The sequence below is a fragment of the Diachasma alloeum genome, unplaced genomic scaffold (genome assembly GCF_001412515.2).
Source record: "Diachasma alloeum isolate Michigan unplaced genomic scaffold, Dall2.0 Dall_scaffold_00199, whole genome shotgun sequence".
In the NCBI taxonomy this organism is placed as follows: domain Eukaryota; kingdom Metazoa; phylum Arthropoda; class Insecta; order Hymenoptera; family Braconidae; genus Diachasma; species Diachasma alloeum.
Genome location: NW_021680364.1, coordinates 1,145,397 through 1,158,202, shown reverse-complemented (window position 1 = coordinate 1,158,202; position 12,806 = coordinate 1,145,397). Strand labels below are relative to the sequence as shown.

Here is a 12,806-nt window from a genome sequence, read left to right as displayed (position 1 = left end):
GAGAATGATCTCAAATCACAAATGACTCATCTGAAAACTTATTGATAATTCTCTTATGAGGCCCGTGACTTTAACAATGATTATTGTTTTTATAAATATATGAACGATTGCGTTTTGAACAGTAGTTTAGCATTTCGGTTGGGCTGACTCACCTGAGGATCAGTCGATTCAATCTGACCGAATTTCGTTGTCCTCCAGTTCTCGAGGATCAGGAAGCCAGCGTATATCTTACCGACCGTTAACTTTCCTTTGTTCAATTCTGAAAAAATCTCTCGATTAGTCCTCCATAAAATCCCCCGGATCGTGCGATGAGGGAATTTTTATATTTACCTTCTTTCCTAGGTATCAAAAGGTCCAACATCTTTTTCGCTTGGAGAGGCCAGATGGCCCTCACTGTGTCCCGCAGTTCTTCGTCAGCTCGATCCATTTCATCCGCTGTAGCATAGAAATAACAACAATTGAGAACAATATATTCATCCCATTTATCTGTGAAACCACTGATTTCGTGGAATATCGAGAGACCTTTTTTGTAGCTAAAGATTTTCTACAAAACATTTCAGTAGCGAATCTAATCTAATCTGTGAAGCGCAGCTATATATCTCAGTCAAAGATTTTCCTGTCATGACAAGAATTTTGCTGTCTCCCTTAGATTTCTATTCATTGAAAACTGGTCAATAATCAAAATCAACTCGAAATGTTTTGCCACCTCGCTACAGATTTCTCTCGATACATTCCCCCAAAATCAACTACAACCCAAACATACCCGGTCGCATTTTAATATTGAGATTTTCTCTGATCAACGCAAAGAATGTCGTTGTAAAAGCGACCTTGCCATCCTCATCGACCGGCATATTCATCCTAATGAGTTTCTTATAAGCAAGTCTGTTGGGGCACTTGTTACCAAATCCAAGTGGTGGATCCATATTCTTCAGCATATCATACATCTCCGTAAAATGTATCTTCCCAGTGGCATTGGGATCATACTCCGCCCATATCCTAACAAACTCATCGAGATGATGAGCCCCAAGTATCGATGAGTCACGTGTGAGGTAGTCAAAATTGTCCATGATGACAGCAACGAACAGATTAAGCATGAGAAATGAGCAGAAAAATATAAACGAGACGAAGTAGGCGTATGCTAGATTTGAGCCGCATCCATCGGCATCTTGTTTCGCTTTAGGATCACAGGTACGACCTTTTATACAAGACAGCATTATGCTCGGCCATGCTTCGCCCGTTGCGCACCTGAAAGATGGATTTCCCCCAGAGGTGTTGATTAGAACATTGAGTTGACGAATGAAGCCGAAACTAGCGAAAGATTCGACAGCAGAAGATTTGTCTTAAGCGAATCTAGGGGTGTACAAATGTTTTTAAGTAACCACAAACCGTTTTCGCACTTGAAAAACATTTGTACATATGATTATTTGACTCTCCTACACTTAAATAACCCCTAAATTGAATTTTCCGCTGACGAATATTCTGGCAGTTTCAGCTTAATAATTGACAATGAATGTCGACATAATAAACACCAGCCAAGCATTATTGGGAGTGGGAATGGGACGCATCATCGGAGGATCAGTCACTCACCGAAACAGCAACATCAGACCTTGTATGAAACTCTGGAAATTGTTGTGCTCGTAGATTGATGTTTCTGGGTCCAGTGCGATGTTCCCAAAAACCTATCAAAAGCATCAAAGCAAGGATCCAAGACATTTAGCAAAGTACATTTTTAGAATGTTATTCTGTTAGTTTAGCGGTATACTACAGCGCTGGGGGAGGTTTTATATTGCCGAGCAGCTTGCTCTGGAGCGTTATCAACATTTATTAAGGTTCTTTCAAGCTGCTCGACTCACCGAAATAGCAACATCAAACTTCCGATGAAAGTCTGAAAATTGTTGTGACTTTCTATTGCCTCTGATGGTTTATTTTTAATGGTTCCGAACATCTGATTATTGAAATGAAACGATGTGATAATGAAGGTTGCATTGGAACATAAAAACAAATATTAGTGTATTGTCATTTTTACGGTCTTGATTGTGTTTCAGTGTAATGTTTTGGTTTTTTGGGGGGAGGGGAGAGATAATTACCTGCATGCCGATTATTGCGTAGATGAAGAAAAGGATGGCGATGAGGAGACAGACGTAGGGTAGCGCCTGGAAGGCAAAGGGAAATGAACTTAGTTGTCAGGGAAATTCACTGGTGAAATTTTTTTACTGAGATTAATTGCGATGTTATTAATTAATTTTTATTAATTAATTAATTACAATTTTGGGGAGGAAGGGAAATTCAAGAAACATAATTTGGTACTGAATATTCATTTTTGGCTTGAACATTCAAGTAGTTGGGGAATTCTCGCTTTCCTGCTACTCAAAAGTTTAATATTTCATTGAATTTTCAGTGAAATCTGAAATTTTATAATTTTTTTCTGTAAATCGAATTCAATGTCACTCTCCTAAAAATTACTATTCGACTGTCCCTGAAAGTTCAATTTTTCCTCAACAATATTCCCCGACATACGATTTCCAAATTGAATAATTACCTTAAATGATTGCACGAATGTCCATAATAGAATTCGTATAGTATACCCTTGTCTGAGTAATTTGATCAGTCTGGCAGCGCGAAATAGCCTCAAACACCCGACGTTGATGAAGTTCTCCTGTAGGGGACATAAGAAATTACACTTTAAAACAAACAAAATTGTTATCCCATCGACAATCAAACAATTAGACTTCGCGCCTGCGTCTCATCAGGAATAAATCGGCCCATTAAACTGTCACGCTCCATTATCCAATCAATGATTATTCACTGATACGATGCAAGAACGAAGCTATCAATAACATATTTACGGAATTTCAACAGAAGATGGAATAATTCAACAGCGAAGATGCAGAATTTTCCACGACTCATTGAATTCGTCGCGCAATTGTCTCTAATGCTCACATTAAAATGAAACGCTTCACTTCGCTGTTGAATCTAGAAAATTCATGCTTATCCTTCATGTTTTACGTACCCCGAATTCGACTACAAGTGCGTCCACGATGCTACCGATGACCGTGATGAAGTCGAATGTGTTCCACGGGTCTTTGAAGAAATTCTGGCCCATTTCAAACATTAAATAAATCAGTCCTAGTTCAATTATAATTTCGAGGTGACTCTGAGTACTAATTAAAACTTCTTTCTCCATTCCTTTATTCAACTATTCCATCTAAACTCAGCAATTAAGGATATCCAAGTACTTTGGCTATTTTTTCAGTTAAATGTTTTTCTATTTTTGCAGTCGAACATCAGAGCTCTCATTTCAGCCCATTTAACCCTAAGTTTCTGGACATTTTAATCTTGATATTAAACAATTAGAAAACATTTTTTAAATCCGAAAAAATTGGAAAGTTTATTTCTGGAAGATTGATGAATTAATTTACAAATTGCAAATTATTATTCTATACGAATGTAATTATTTTTTTCAATTCTTTTTCAAAAAATTCAATTCTCAAATTTGATGATTGCAAATGTACAAGACTCTTGTATATCCTTAATAAACACATAGTGTCAATTATGCCGAGAGAGAAGTTTCATTCCCCTTCAGAGTCACCTAAAAAGACAACAAATGCACTCTACCTCTAGCTCTGCAAAAATAAATAAAAAATCCAACTCGAAAAAAAAAGAAAATCACAAATTGCCAGCATGGCCGGTATGCGGCTTCATGTTAACTTCTGTGCTGAGTGTGCTCTTATCAATAATCAATAATGATTGATTTATCTGTGTGCATGTGTGACTCCAGTGTGCTTACATGGACAATAATATCTGTTACAACTTCAGTAGGAAGTATTTTCATAAAATAATCCCGATCATGTGATGTGATTAATCATCTTCAATAATTGAACTCTCAGTGCTTCACCTAACGGTATTATTCGTGTGTCCTAGATTGAGGTCAGTCATTAAATTGAAATATCGATTATATAATTTTCTTGGTAAAACTGATATTCAATTATTTGGAAAAATAAACACTAGACTGTTGCAAAGTAACAGGATCTGTCTAAAGATCTACAGGAACATGCCGGTGATAGCAAGCAGCTAGTAGAAATGATGTATTCGCTTATTTGTTTTTTTAATTTAAAAAAATGCTTCATGTAGAGATACATGTATAAAGGTCTAAAGATATAAGTGAGGTAAAGTGACAAGTGGACGATTATCAAGGACTTGTCGGTGTTGTTCGCCTATTTTTATCCTCTATTCCAATTATTTTGACATTTTCATCAAGTTACTGTGAACTCTACATCGATTCTCTTCGCATTTTTCCATTCAATTCTAATAATTATTCTTCAATCTCTTTTTAAGTGTAAATATAGAGTGAATAGTGAGTAGATTTTATCTTTCGTTACATCGTTTGTTGTTTTTTTCTTTAATTTATTTTGTTGTACCTTGCATCCGAATGCGATGACTTTAAGGATGCACTCAATGAGGAAAAGTAGGGTGACAACCATGTTCACGTAGCTCAAGGCATCCAATAGATTCGCCGGCGCCTCGTGATACTACAAAATATAGCCAACACAGCCGTAGGATACTCAAATTCTCTGTAACGCTTCTTTTGTTGATGTTTTTTTATCTTTTACAATTTTACATTTGCCCTGTTTCCCTCTCTGAGCCCGTGCACTTTACGAATGATTGCACCCGTTTGTCGAGTTGACAAAAAAAAATGTATGAAAAAAATAATTCGGAGGTAAATGTTGGGACGAGATGAATCAACTCGAAATTGTCATCCAAAGTTGAATGAATCGATCTCGTCATCAACAAGTCACGATTGAATCCTATGACTGATGATCAAGAGAGACTAGGCAACATGTTAGAAAGGGAATCGCCGCCTAGCGCGTCTAACAATGCAAGTCTAACCAATCTCTCGAGGATTGAGGAGATAGTTGTCAAGTGAAATTAAAATACATGAAAGAAGAACAGTAATGGCAGTTAATCACATGTGGATTCTTCTCTATTGACAGACGGAGGGAAAGGAGATTTTTTTTTCGAAAGAGTATATTGTAAAAATAACAATCCGTCACAGGGATGCACAATTTGATCAATCGTTCACGAATAATCATGTCAGCTGGTGAATTTTGACGCATGCGGGAGAAGAAATCAACAGAGAAACCGGTCATACCAATTGTTGACGAATAAATACCACTGAATCAGTCATACTTTATCAACTGTTATCAGGCCATCAACGCATGTCAATCTAGTTGTGTTCGATATATTCACGAAAATATAATCATGCGAGGACCCAGAAGACGGTGTCATCAGGTACGTGCAAGTGATTAGCGTGCAGATGCTCATCTCAAGGCATAACAACATGCAGGGGCGTGAATACTTGTTTTATGGCAATTTTTTTTCCATTAATTTTAATCCTTTCATCACACGGTTTAAACAGATCATCTAGATTTTCTTGAGTCTTATCATATTGCTGTTGAGTTTCATCTATCGAGTGAGATAAAATATAGAGGTAGCAGATAGTTGAAAAAAGATTGAGGCAACAGAGAGAAGAGGCAGATAGCTGAAGAGAGGTAAAAGAGGTAAATAAACATAATTCTTTTGTATTATTTTCGTTCTAGAAATGTGTTGCTATCATGTGGTTTATGAGTTTAATTGTCGAGTCGTTGTTTATTTGTGTCTGTAGCTTCTGTTCTGTGTTAACTCCTGTCGTTTTGTCCAGTCTTCCGCAATCGAAGGGCCAGTGAGTCAAATTTTTCAATAAACTTGTTTATTAACGATCACAGCTTAGTCCTTCGATTGCATACTCAGAGTATAAAATTCGTGTCCCATATTTTCACATCAGCATACTGAGGTCCTTGAACTTGACGTTCAGTTGCATCAGATACCGTTTCAGTGTCAATGATTTTCGTATTCTTGTTCAATTATCTCAATGTTTTTCTTTCTTCAATTTTGGATAGACGGTATCCGTGCGGATTTGAGAATAATTTCATCATTCAGCGATACTTTATTATTCTGTTCATAAATCAAGGCTCTAGAAGTTTTCTAATAAGCGAGACTTACCAGTTCATTTGAGTCGAAAAGACAGTTATCTTTGCATTTGTCCATGAATGGAACGTACAATAATGCGGCAAAGGTACATAATTCATTCGTCATTGAATGAATTATGTATTCATGTTTTGGAGAAATCCAAAGATACTTTTTCTACTGCACTCTGGCAATTTTTCTGTCATACTCTTTTTTTTATTTTTACTGACTTTTGCTTCCGAATGGAAGTTTTTATTCTGTTTATTTTACTTCGAATGGTTTTTTCGTGAGGGGGATGGAGCCTACCTTGACGCCGAAAGCGGCGATCTTCAGTATGCATTCGATGGTGAACATCCCGGTGAAGCCTATGTTCATGTTCTTCAATATGGATTTGTACAGCTCGCTCTGCCGGTGGTACTGCAACGCACACACTGACAAACACACGGCCGACAGCGAACATACATATGGACATACAAGCCTACATGTCTGTCTGAATTTTGTTTTCACTCAAGTTTGATTATTTACTTTTCATCATTCGACGCATCCGGGATTGTCTTTTCTTTATCCATCAACAATACAACTAGTTGTGGTTTGTTTACGTGCGGCTGTGTGTGTACATATGTGTCGTCAATTTATTCAAATGTATAATTAAGTAGGTTAATTATCCCTTTAATTAACGGCTAATGGGTGTTGTGTGTCTGTGCTAATTGTGTTGTGGTAGTCTTTTTAAATTCATCTCTTGTGGACTGCTATTGTATCTCTGGAGCTTCAGTGCTGTCGTCGTTTGTACTAGTTATGGCAAATATTTGAGGATGTCGTGGGGGTTTCACTTGATGAGTTCAAGGAATGTTCGAGAAAATTGAATTTAAATTTTCAGTACATGGTGATTCATCTTTTGACGTTTTTTTATGCAACTTCTCCGAACTTCTGAAAAGAATTCTGATAGACATCCTCGATTGCTTCGCATCCATAAAAAAGAGAAATTTTCTTCTGCAAGCAATAAAAACTCTCAATTCCAGTGATACCCATGACATCCTCAGCGCTAGAATCTAATCAAAATTGAATATCTTCGTGGAATTGAATATTCAGAGATTCTGAGTTCCCTGATCGCCCCGTTGCTATGCAACGATGCGTACAACGATGTCACTAATTGGTTTAATGACCATATGTACTAATTACTGCCAATACAATTTCTAATAATTCAATTGGCGGTGAAAAAAAAAACTAAATAACTGTTTCACAGTGTCACACTGTTTTCAGACAAAATGAAGCTTTCTCCTCGATGCTATTTATCTCTCAATAACTACTCAATGAATTCTCAGGGTCATGGATCGTCGATTATAATCGAGAAGAAGTACTCGGAACTCATCAGGAGGATTGTAAGTAATAGAGAGTCATTTTGGTGATAAATTAGAGACGAATCTGAAGCGGAGAAGAAGGATTAATGTGGAGGGATTGAGTTTTGGTCTTTGTTTTATCATTACCAGTTATGTATATCATCAGAATCCATCGAGTTTTCTGATGTCTAAATAAATGGGATATCGTGATGAGGAAAATCATTATTATCATTATTATATCTTTTGTTTATGGTATTGTCGTGCGAACGCCCAGTGCAAAACAATAGAATTTGTTGAACATTCAATGAAATGTAACAATATTATCTCAGTGTTGGTGTTTCGGTTTGACTATGGATTTTTTTGTTTATTCGTTATCTGCAGCAGCCAGCATGCAACACGCAGTTCTGTGTATTTTTATGGTTCTCCTTGGGGGAGATATCATAATTGGAGTGATTGAGACAAATTTGAGTGCGTGAAAACAACGTGACGGGTCATTGAGAACTTGCAACGTGCTGGTTCAATCATTCACAAGCATGTTGTTTTGTTGTTGAGAATTCAGTGGTGGAGCGGTAAAACGCGGCAAGACTTGACCATTGGCCAGTTTTCAATGAATATCTCGGAACCTGAGGGAGGCAGAAATTTCGGTATCTCCCTTAGATTGGGAGGTATCCCTCAAAACTCAGCTGAGGCCTAAACCGACGTTAACCGTTTTACCGCTTCGCTACTGAATTCGGCGTTGGAAATTTTTGATTGGTATTTTTGAAAGTCTCTGGAAATCTGGGAGAAGTTTCTGGAAAATAATTTTCAAGTGAAAATGAATTTTCGAGGGACGGTAACTACTCAGGCTGAATATATAGCAACCTGCATTTAGAATGAATATTCAATATCTCGAGTTCAGGGCAGAAATTTACTAGTCTGATTGCAGCATGAATATTGAATAGTCTAATTTCAACAGAAACCAGGCATCTTTTCAAAATTTCCAAGCGTCATTTAGTTATAATTCAACAGCGAAGCGGTAGAACGGTTTACATCGATTTTGACTATTGGTCAGTTTTCAATATCTTGAAATCTAAGGGAGATAGGAAAATTTTTGTCATGACGTTTTGAAGCCCTTAATACAATCTACAAAAAGGTCATTACGAAAATTTCGCTATCTCTCTCAGATTCTGAGATATTCTTCAAAACCTACCGCTTTGCTACTGAATGGGTTTATGGTTCTCAGTAAAACCTTCTCAATCCAAAAATTCAATTGTAATTTAAAGGTCTCTCATTCAAAAGTCCAGCCCGAAAATTCCAACATCTCTATATGATCGCAAAAAGTGTTTCAGTGTAATGTATCTGTAGTTTCAATCTGTAAAAGCGAGCATTGCCAAAGCTGTAATTTCCACAGAAACAATTTTTCAACAGCACGTACCAAGGGCACTCCGTCTCGTTGTTTTAATCTCACGAATGAAAAATTTCGTCACGTGCCTTAATCCCAATCCAATTAATGAAAAAAAATACTTGTGCTGATTAACATTATCGGTAGTGCGTGTGCATGTGCTCTTACAGAACAGAAATATCAATCTTCACCGAATAAATCAAGCAAATAAAATTCACCATTCGATTTACGGCTAACGGAGAATAATAATCGTACTGAACTCGATTTTTTCAAATAAAATTGAAATCAATGAAACGAGTAATTGACCAGGAGCTTTAGTATTTTTTCACTTCCACGATGGAAACGAAAACGAACTGTGCAGATGCTCCCACCCAGTTAAATAATGGGTTGTGGTCATTTTGTGCAGAATATCAAAAAATTTTGTCTCTTTAATGTTGAAAATAAATTATCTCGATTTTTGTTTTAAAACACATGGGGACACGATGCGAGCCATGCATTCGGATGAAATAGAGACAGAGTAACTAGGAGTGACGGAAGGACGATGATTCTATAATAATGACCAAAAGAATCATAAATGAAGTATGTTCTCTACAAAACAATGAAATAAATGATAATCAGCGAGAAGCTTCGCATATTGTTCGCACGTTACCATCATCAGTATGATGGACGTTTGATGATAAACCATTTGTATCTGTTATGACAAGAGGAGATTTATTGAATTTAATGAGAATCTCATCAACGCGACTTGATACTTTAAACGATGAAAATGAAACGTATCATTTTTTTGATGATGACAAGGGATCTTTGATGGGTTAATTTGAGGATTAACAATTGTATTGTTATGTGTATTCGACAGCGACAGAAACGTTGGGACGACAGTTAAACAGAAAAACAAGTGAATATGCAGGCAAATACAACCACTTTCTTCGTACTAATGAGTGAAAAAAAAAATTAATACTTATGAATGAATTTTCACCTCAACCGAATAACCCCGAGCATGAGGCACTAAACCACGACAATGATGGAATTGTGACTACTTAATGGATTGGTTAAAATTGCCAGAGAGGGAGATGTGGTAACTGTGATGTATTGAGAGAGAATGGGCCTGGATAAACAGTGATTATAGAAAATCAAAGTAATTTGCATGGAATTCAAAGTTAAACATAACCAGAAAGAAAGAGTGTTTCAATGACTCTCTGATATGCAACTCATGTTTTCTCTTTTCGATTATTCACACTTCTTGGGCTGAGAGAAAAACATTATCGTCTGTCATCTTAACTCGTCAGGGCACTATTGAGATTATGATTAGTAACTGTAGATTAATTATTGGTATTGAATGCTTACCTTCATCATGAGTAAAAGTGTATTTAAAACGATGAGAATCATGATAAAGTACTCGAACGGCGTTGACACTACTATCCTCCATATTTTGTACTTTAAGCTATTTCTTTTGTTCGGCATGTACCTCTCCAGAGGTCTAGCACCTATCGTAAAGTCTATACAGGATTTCTGGAAGTTAAATTTATCAATGTTAATCATCCATTAATTATTTTATTTGATACACTCAAGTGCGAATGAAATTACCTGGTTCTTTTCAATTTCACCGTCCTGCAGTTCCGCCTCGCCTTGCTCTTGAAATGTGATGATGATCAAGGCGACGAATATGTTTACAAAGAAGAATGGAAAGACGATGAAGTATACGATGTAAAATAAGGACATTTCTATTCGAAAATTGTGAATGGGACCCTCATTCTCGTGAGTTGCTGCCATCGAGTGTTGTAAAATTTGTGGCCAACCCTCACCAGTTTGTACAGCGAATAACGTCAGCATGGCAGCCATAACGTTATCATAATGAAAGCTCTGTGGCTGCCATTTACGTTTCATGGGTGTTGGCAGTATTTGGTCCTCCTCAAAGATGAAATACTCACCACTGGGAATATATTCATAAGACATTTATGATCATGTACGAAATGGAATTGAGACTATCGAAACAAAAATCAATTCGTGACCTATCAATTAACGACATTTCAATTATGAAATTCATGAATAATACTCTCCATCCAGAATTTAGAATTTAATCAAGTGTATTCATTTGCAAATGAATGCCCTCTGTCAAAGATAAAAGAAAATGCGCGAAATTTCGTTGTTGAAATGTCTTTTGCTTGATAAATCATGAATAATAAAATAATAATTCACTCACTGGCAATCCGCTTGAGTTCTTTTGCTCGCATCGTTGCAATAGAAAAATTTACCATTGAACAATTGTACCGCTATGACAGCGAAGATAAATTGAAACAATATATACACGATGAGAATATTGATGACATTCTTTAAACTGTTAACGACACAATCAAACACTGCCTTTAATTTAGGCACACGTTTTATAGTTTTCAATGGTCTAAGTACACGCAGTACGCGAAGTGATTTAATTGTTGATAAATGTCCAGCAGATCCACCACCCACTTCAAAGCCCATTGATACAACAGCACATATGACGACAACGGCATCCATTATATTCCAGAACTCGCGCAAGTACGAGCCGGGATGGAGCATGATTCCAAGATCAATGACCTTGAGAATCATCTCTATCGCAAATACACCAGTGAACGCGTAATCGAAATAATTCAATACTGTATTTCTTTTGGAGTGCTCGTCTACTGGATCTTCAGTTGCAAGGGCTATACTCGATAGAGATATTACAACCATTATGAAAAAATCGAAATATCTCAGGTTAACCACCCAATGGGCCCCTCTTCTTACACTGTTTGGGACAGATTAAAATGTAAAGACAATTAGTATTCGTCCATTTTTTGTTTTGCATACACTGTTGAAAATTTTTATCACGTAATTTAATTGTTCGATGAAAATTGATAGGAATCCGACAGATTGAAGTGAGTTAAGGAATTCTGAATTTTTGAGGAATATCTCCGAATCTAAGGGAGATAGCGAAATTTTCGTAACGACTATCTCCCTTAAATTCCAAGATATTTATTGAAAACTATCGAATAGTCGAAATTGACTGGAACTATTTTTGAATGTGATCAGAAATTTAATGACTTTTAACCAAAATTGAATTTGATGCCACTTCGACTAAATTTACTCCTCAAGTGTCCATTTCAATTTCAATTGCCAACAGTGTATGATTTTATGACTTGACTCAAGCAATTTTATTTTCACATGACCTTAAACAGGCAATTAAAATTTGTTGGACTTCTTTTAATATTGATTACCTCAATTGCTTGAATGACTTTGAAAAATGTAAAAATGTGAATAATCAACTCACGGGTTTGTCGGAGATAATATAAACATGGAGGAGTATGGCAGCATTGGTTTTGGTCCCGTGTCATCGTCATCCTCCTGTTTCTTCTCTTCGGACGCCTGTTTTCCAGTTTTACCTCTGTCACACCAATAAAATCATCCCAATTAACGTCCAGATACCCCGAACATTTCGATACTATTTCACGCCACAAATATAACTCACAAATTTGCTGAAGGACTTGGCGGTGATATCTCAACTTTTGGTGCTGAAGCCGCACCTGGCATGCGTAACGACTCTAATTCTTTGTCGATTTCTAGTTGTTGTTTCTCCTTACCCTCCGCCTCTTCATTCTCCTCAGCTGCTGTCAGCTCTTGGGCATTCGCTAAATTATCAACAGCGATAGCCAAGAAGACGTTTAGCAGTGTGTAGTTACCAAACAGTACGAGAACGATGAAGTATGATGAATATATCATGCCACCGCCCTTGTGTCCACCCTGTGACTCGATTCCTTGGTACATCACCTCGTTCCAGTCCTCACCCGTTAGGATCTGCGAAAAGTTTATTTAGTAATTAATGTTGCCATCAATTGCCGGCAATGATAGAATTTTTACCAGAACTTCCAAGAATGTCTTTACCAGGAAAACTTAGTGATGAGATTTCTTTTGTTGATCGAAATGTGCATTATACCAATCAATTTGGGAAACTTGGAAAAATCAGGAGGTGGGGTTTGAACCCACGACCTTTGGGTTTCCATTCTTTGCCTTTACACACATGGCTATCCACTTGATATACTTAATGATAAAATTTTTGTTTCTTCTAAGATTTG

The 12,806-nt window shown here is 36.8% G+C and overlaps 1 protein-coding gene across 1 annotated transcript in view; it reads right to left on the bottom strand.

Annotated features, from left to right (window-relative positions):
• Window positions 1–12,806, bottom strand: part of LOC107035647 (voltage-dependent calcium channel type A subunit alpha-1) — a 108,037-nt gene that overhangs the window by 14,569 nt on the left and 80,662 nt on the right. Inside the window, 13 exon segments of the mRNA XM_015253169.1 lie at window positions 153–259; window positions 331–435; window positions 764–1,245; window positions 1,588–1,679; window positions 2,088–2,153; window positions 2,540–2,656; window positions 2,954–3,094; window positions 6,310–6,420; window positions 10,066–10,230; window positions 10,306–10,651; window positions 10,922–11,482; window positions 12,005–12,118; window positions 12,185–12,528. Coding sequence (XP_015108655.1) covers window positions 153–259; window positions 331–435; window positions 764–1,245; window positions 1,588–1,679; window positions 2,088–2,153; window positions 2,540–2,656; window positions 2,954–3,094; window positions 6,310–6,420; window positions 10,066–10,230; window positions 10,306–10,651; window positions 10,922–11,482; window positions 12,005–12,118; window positions 12,185–12,528 — 2,751 coding nt within the window.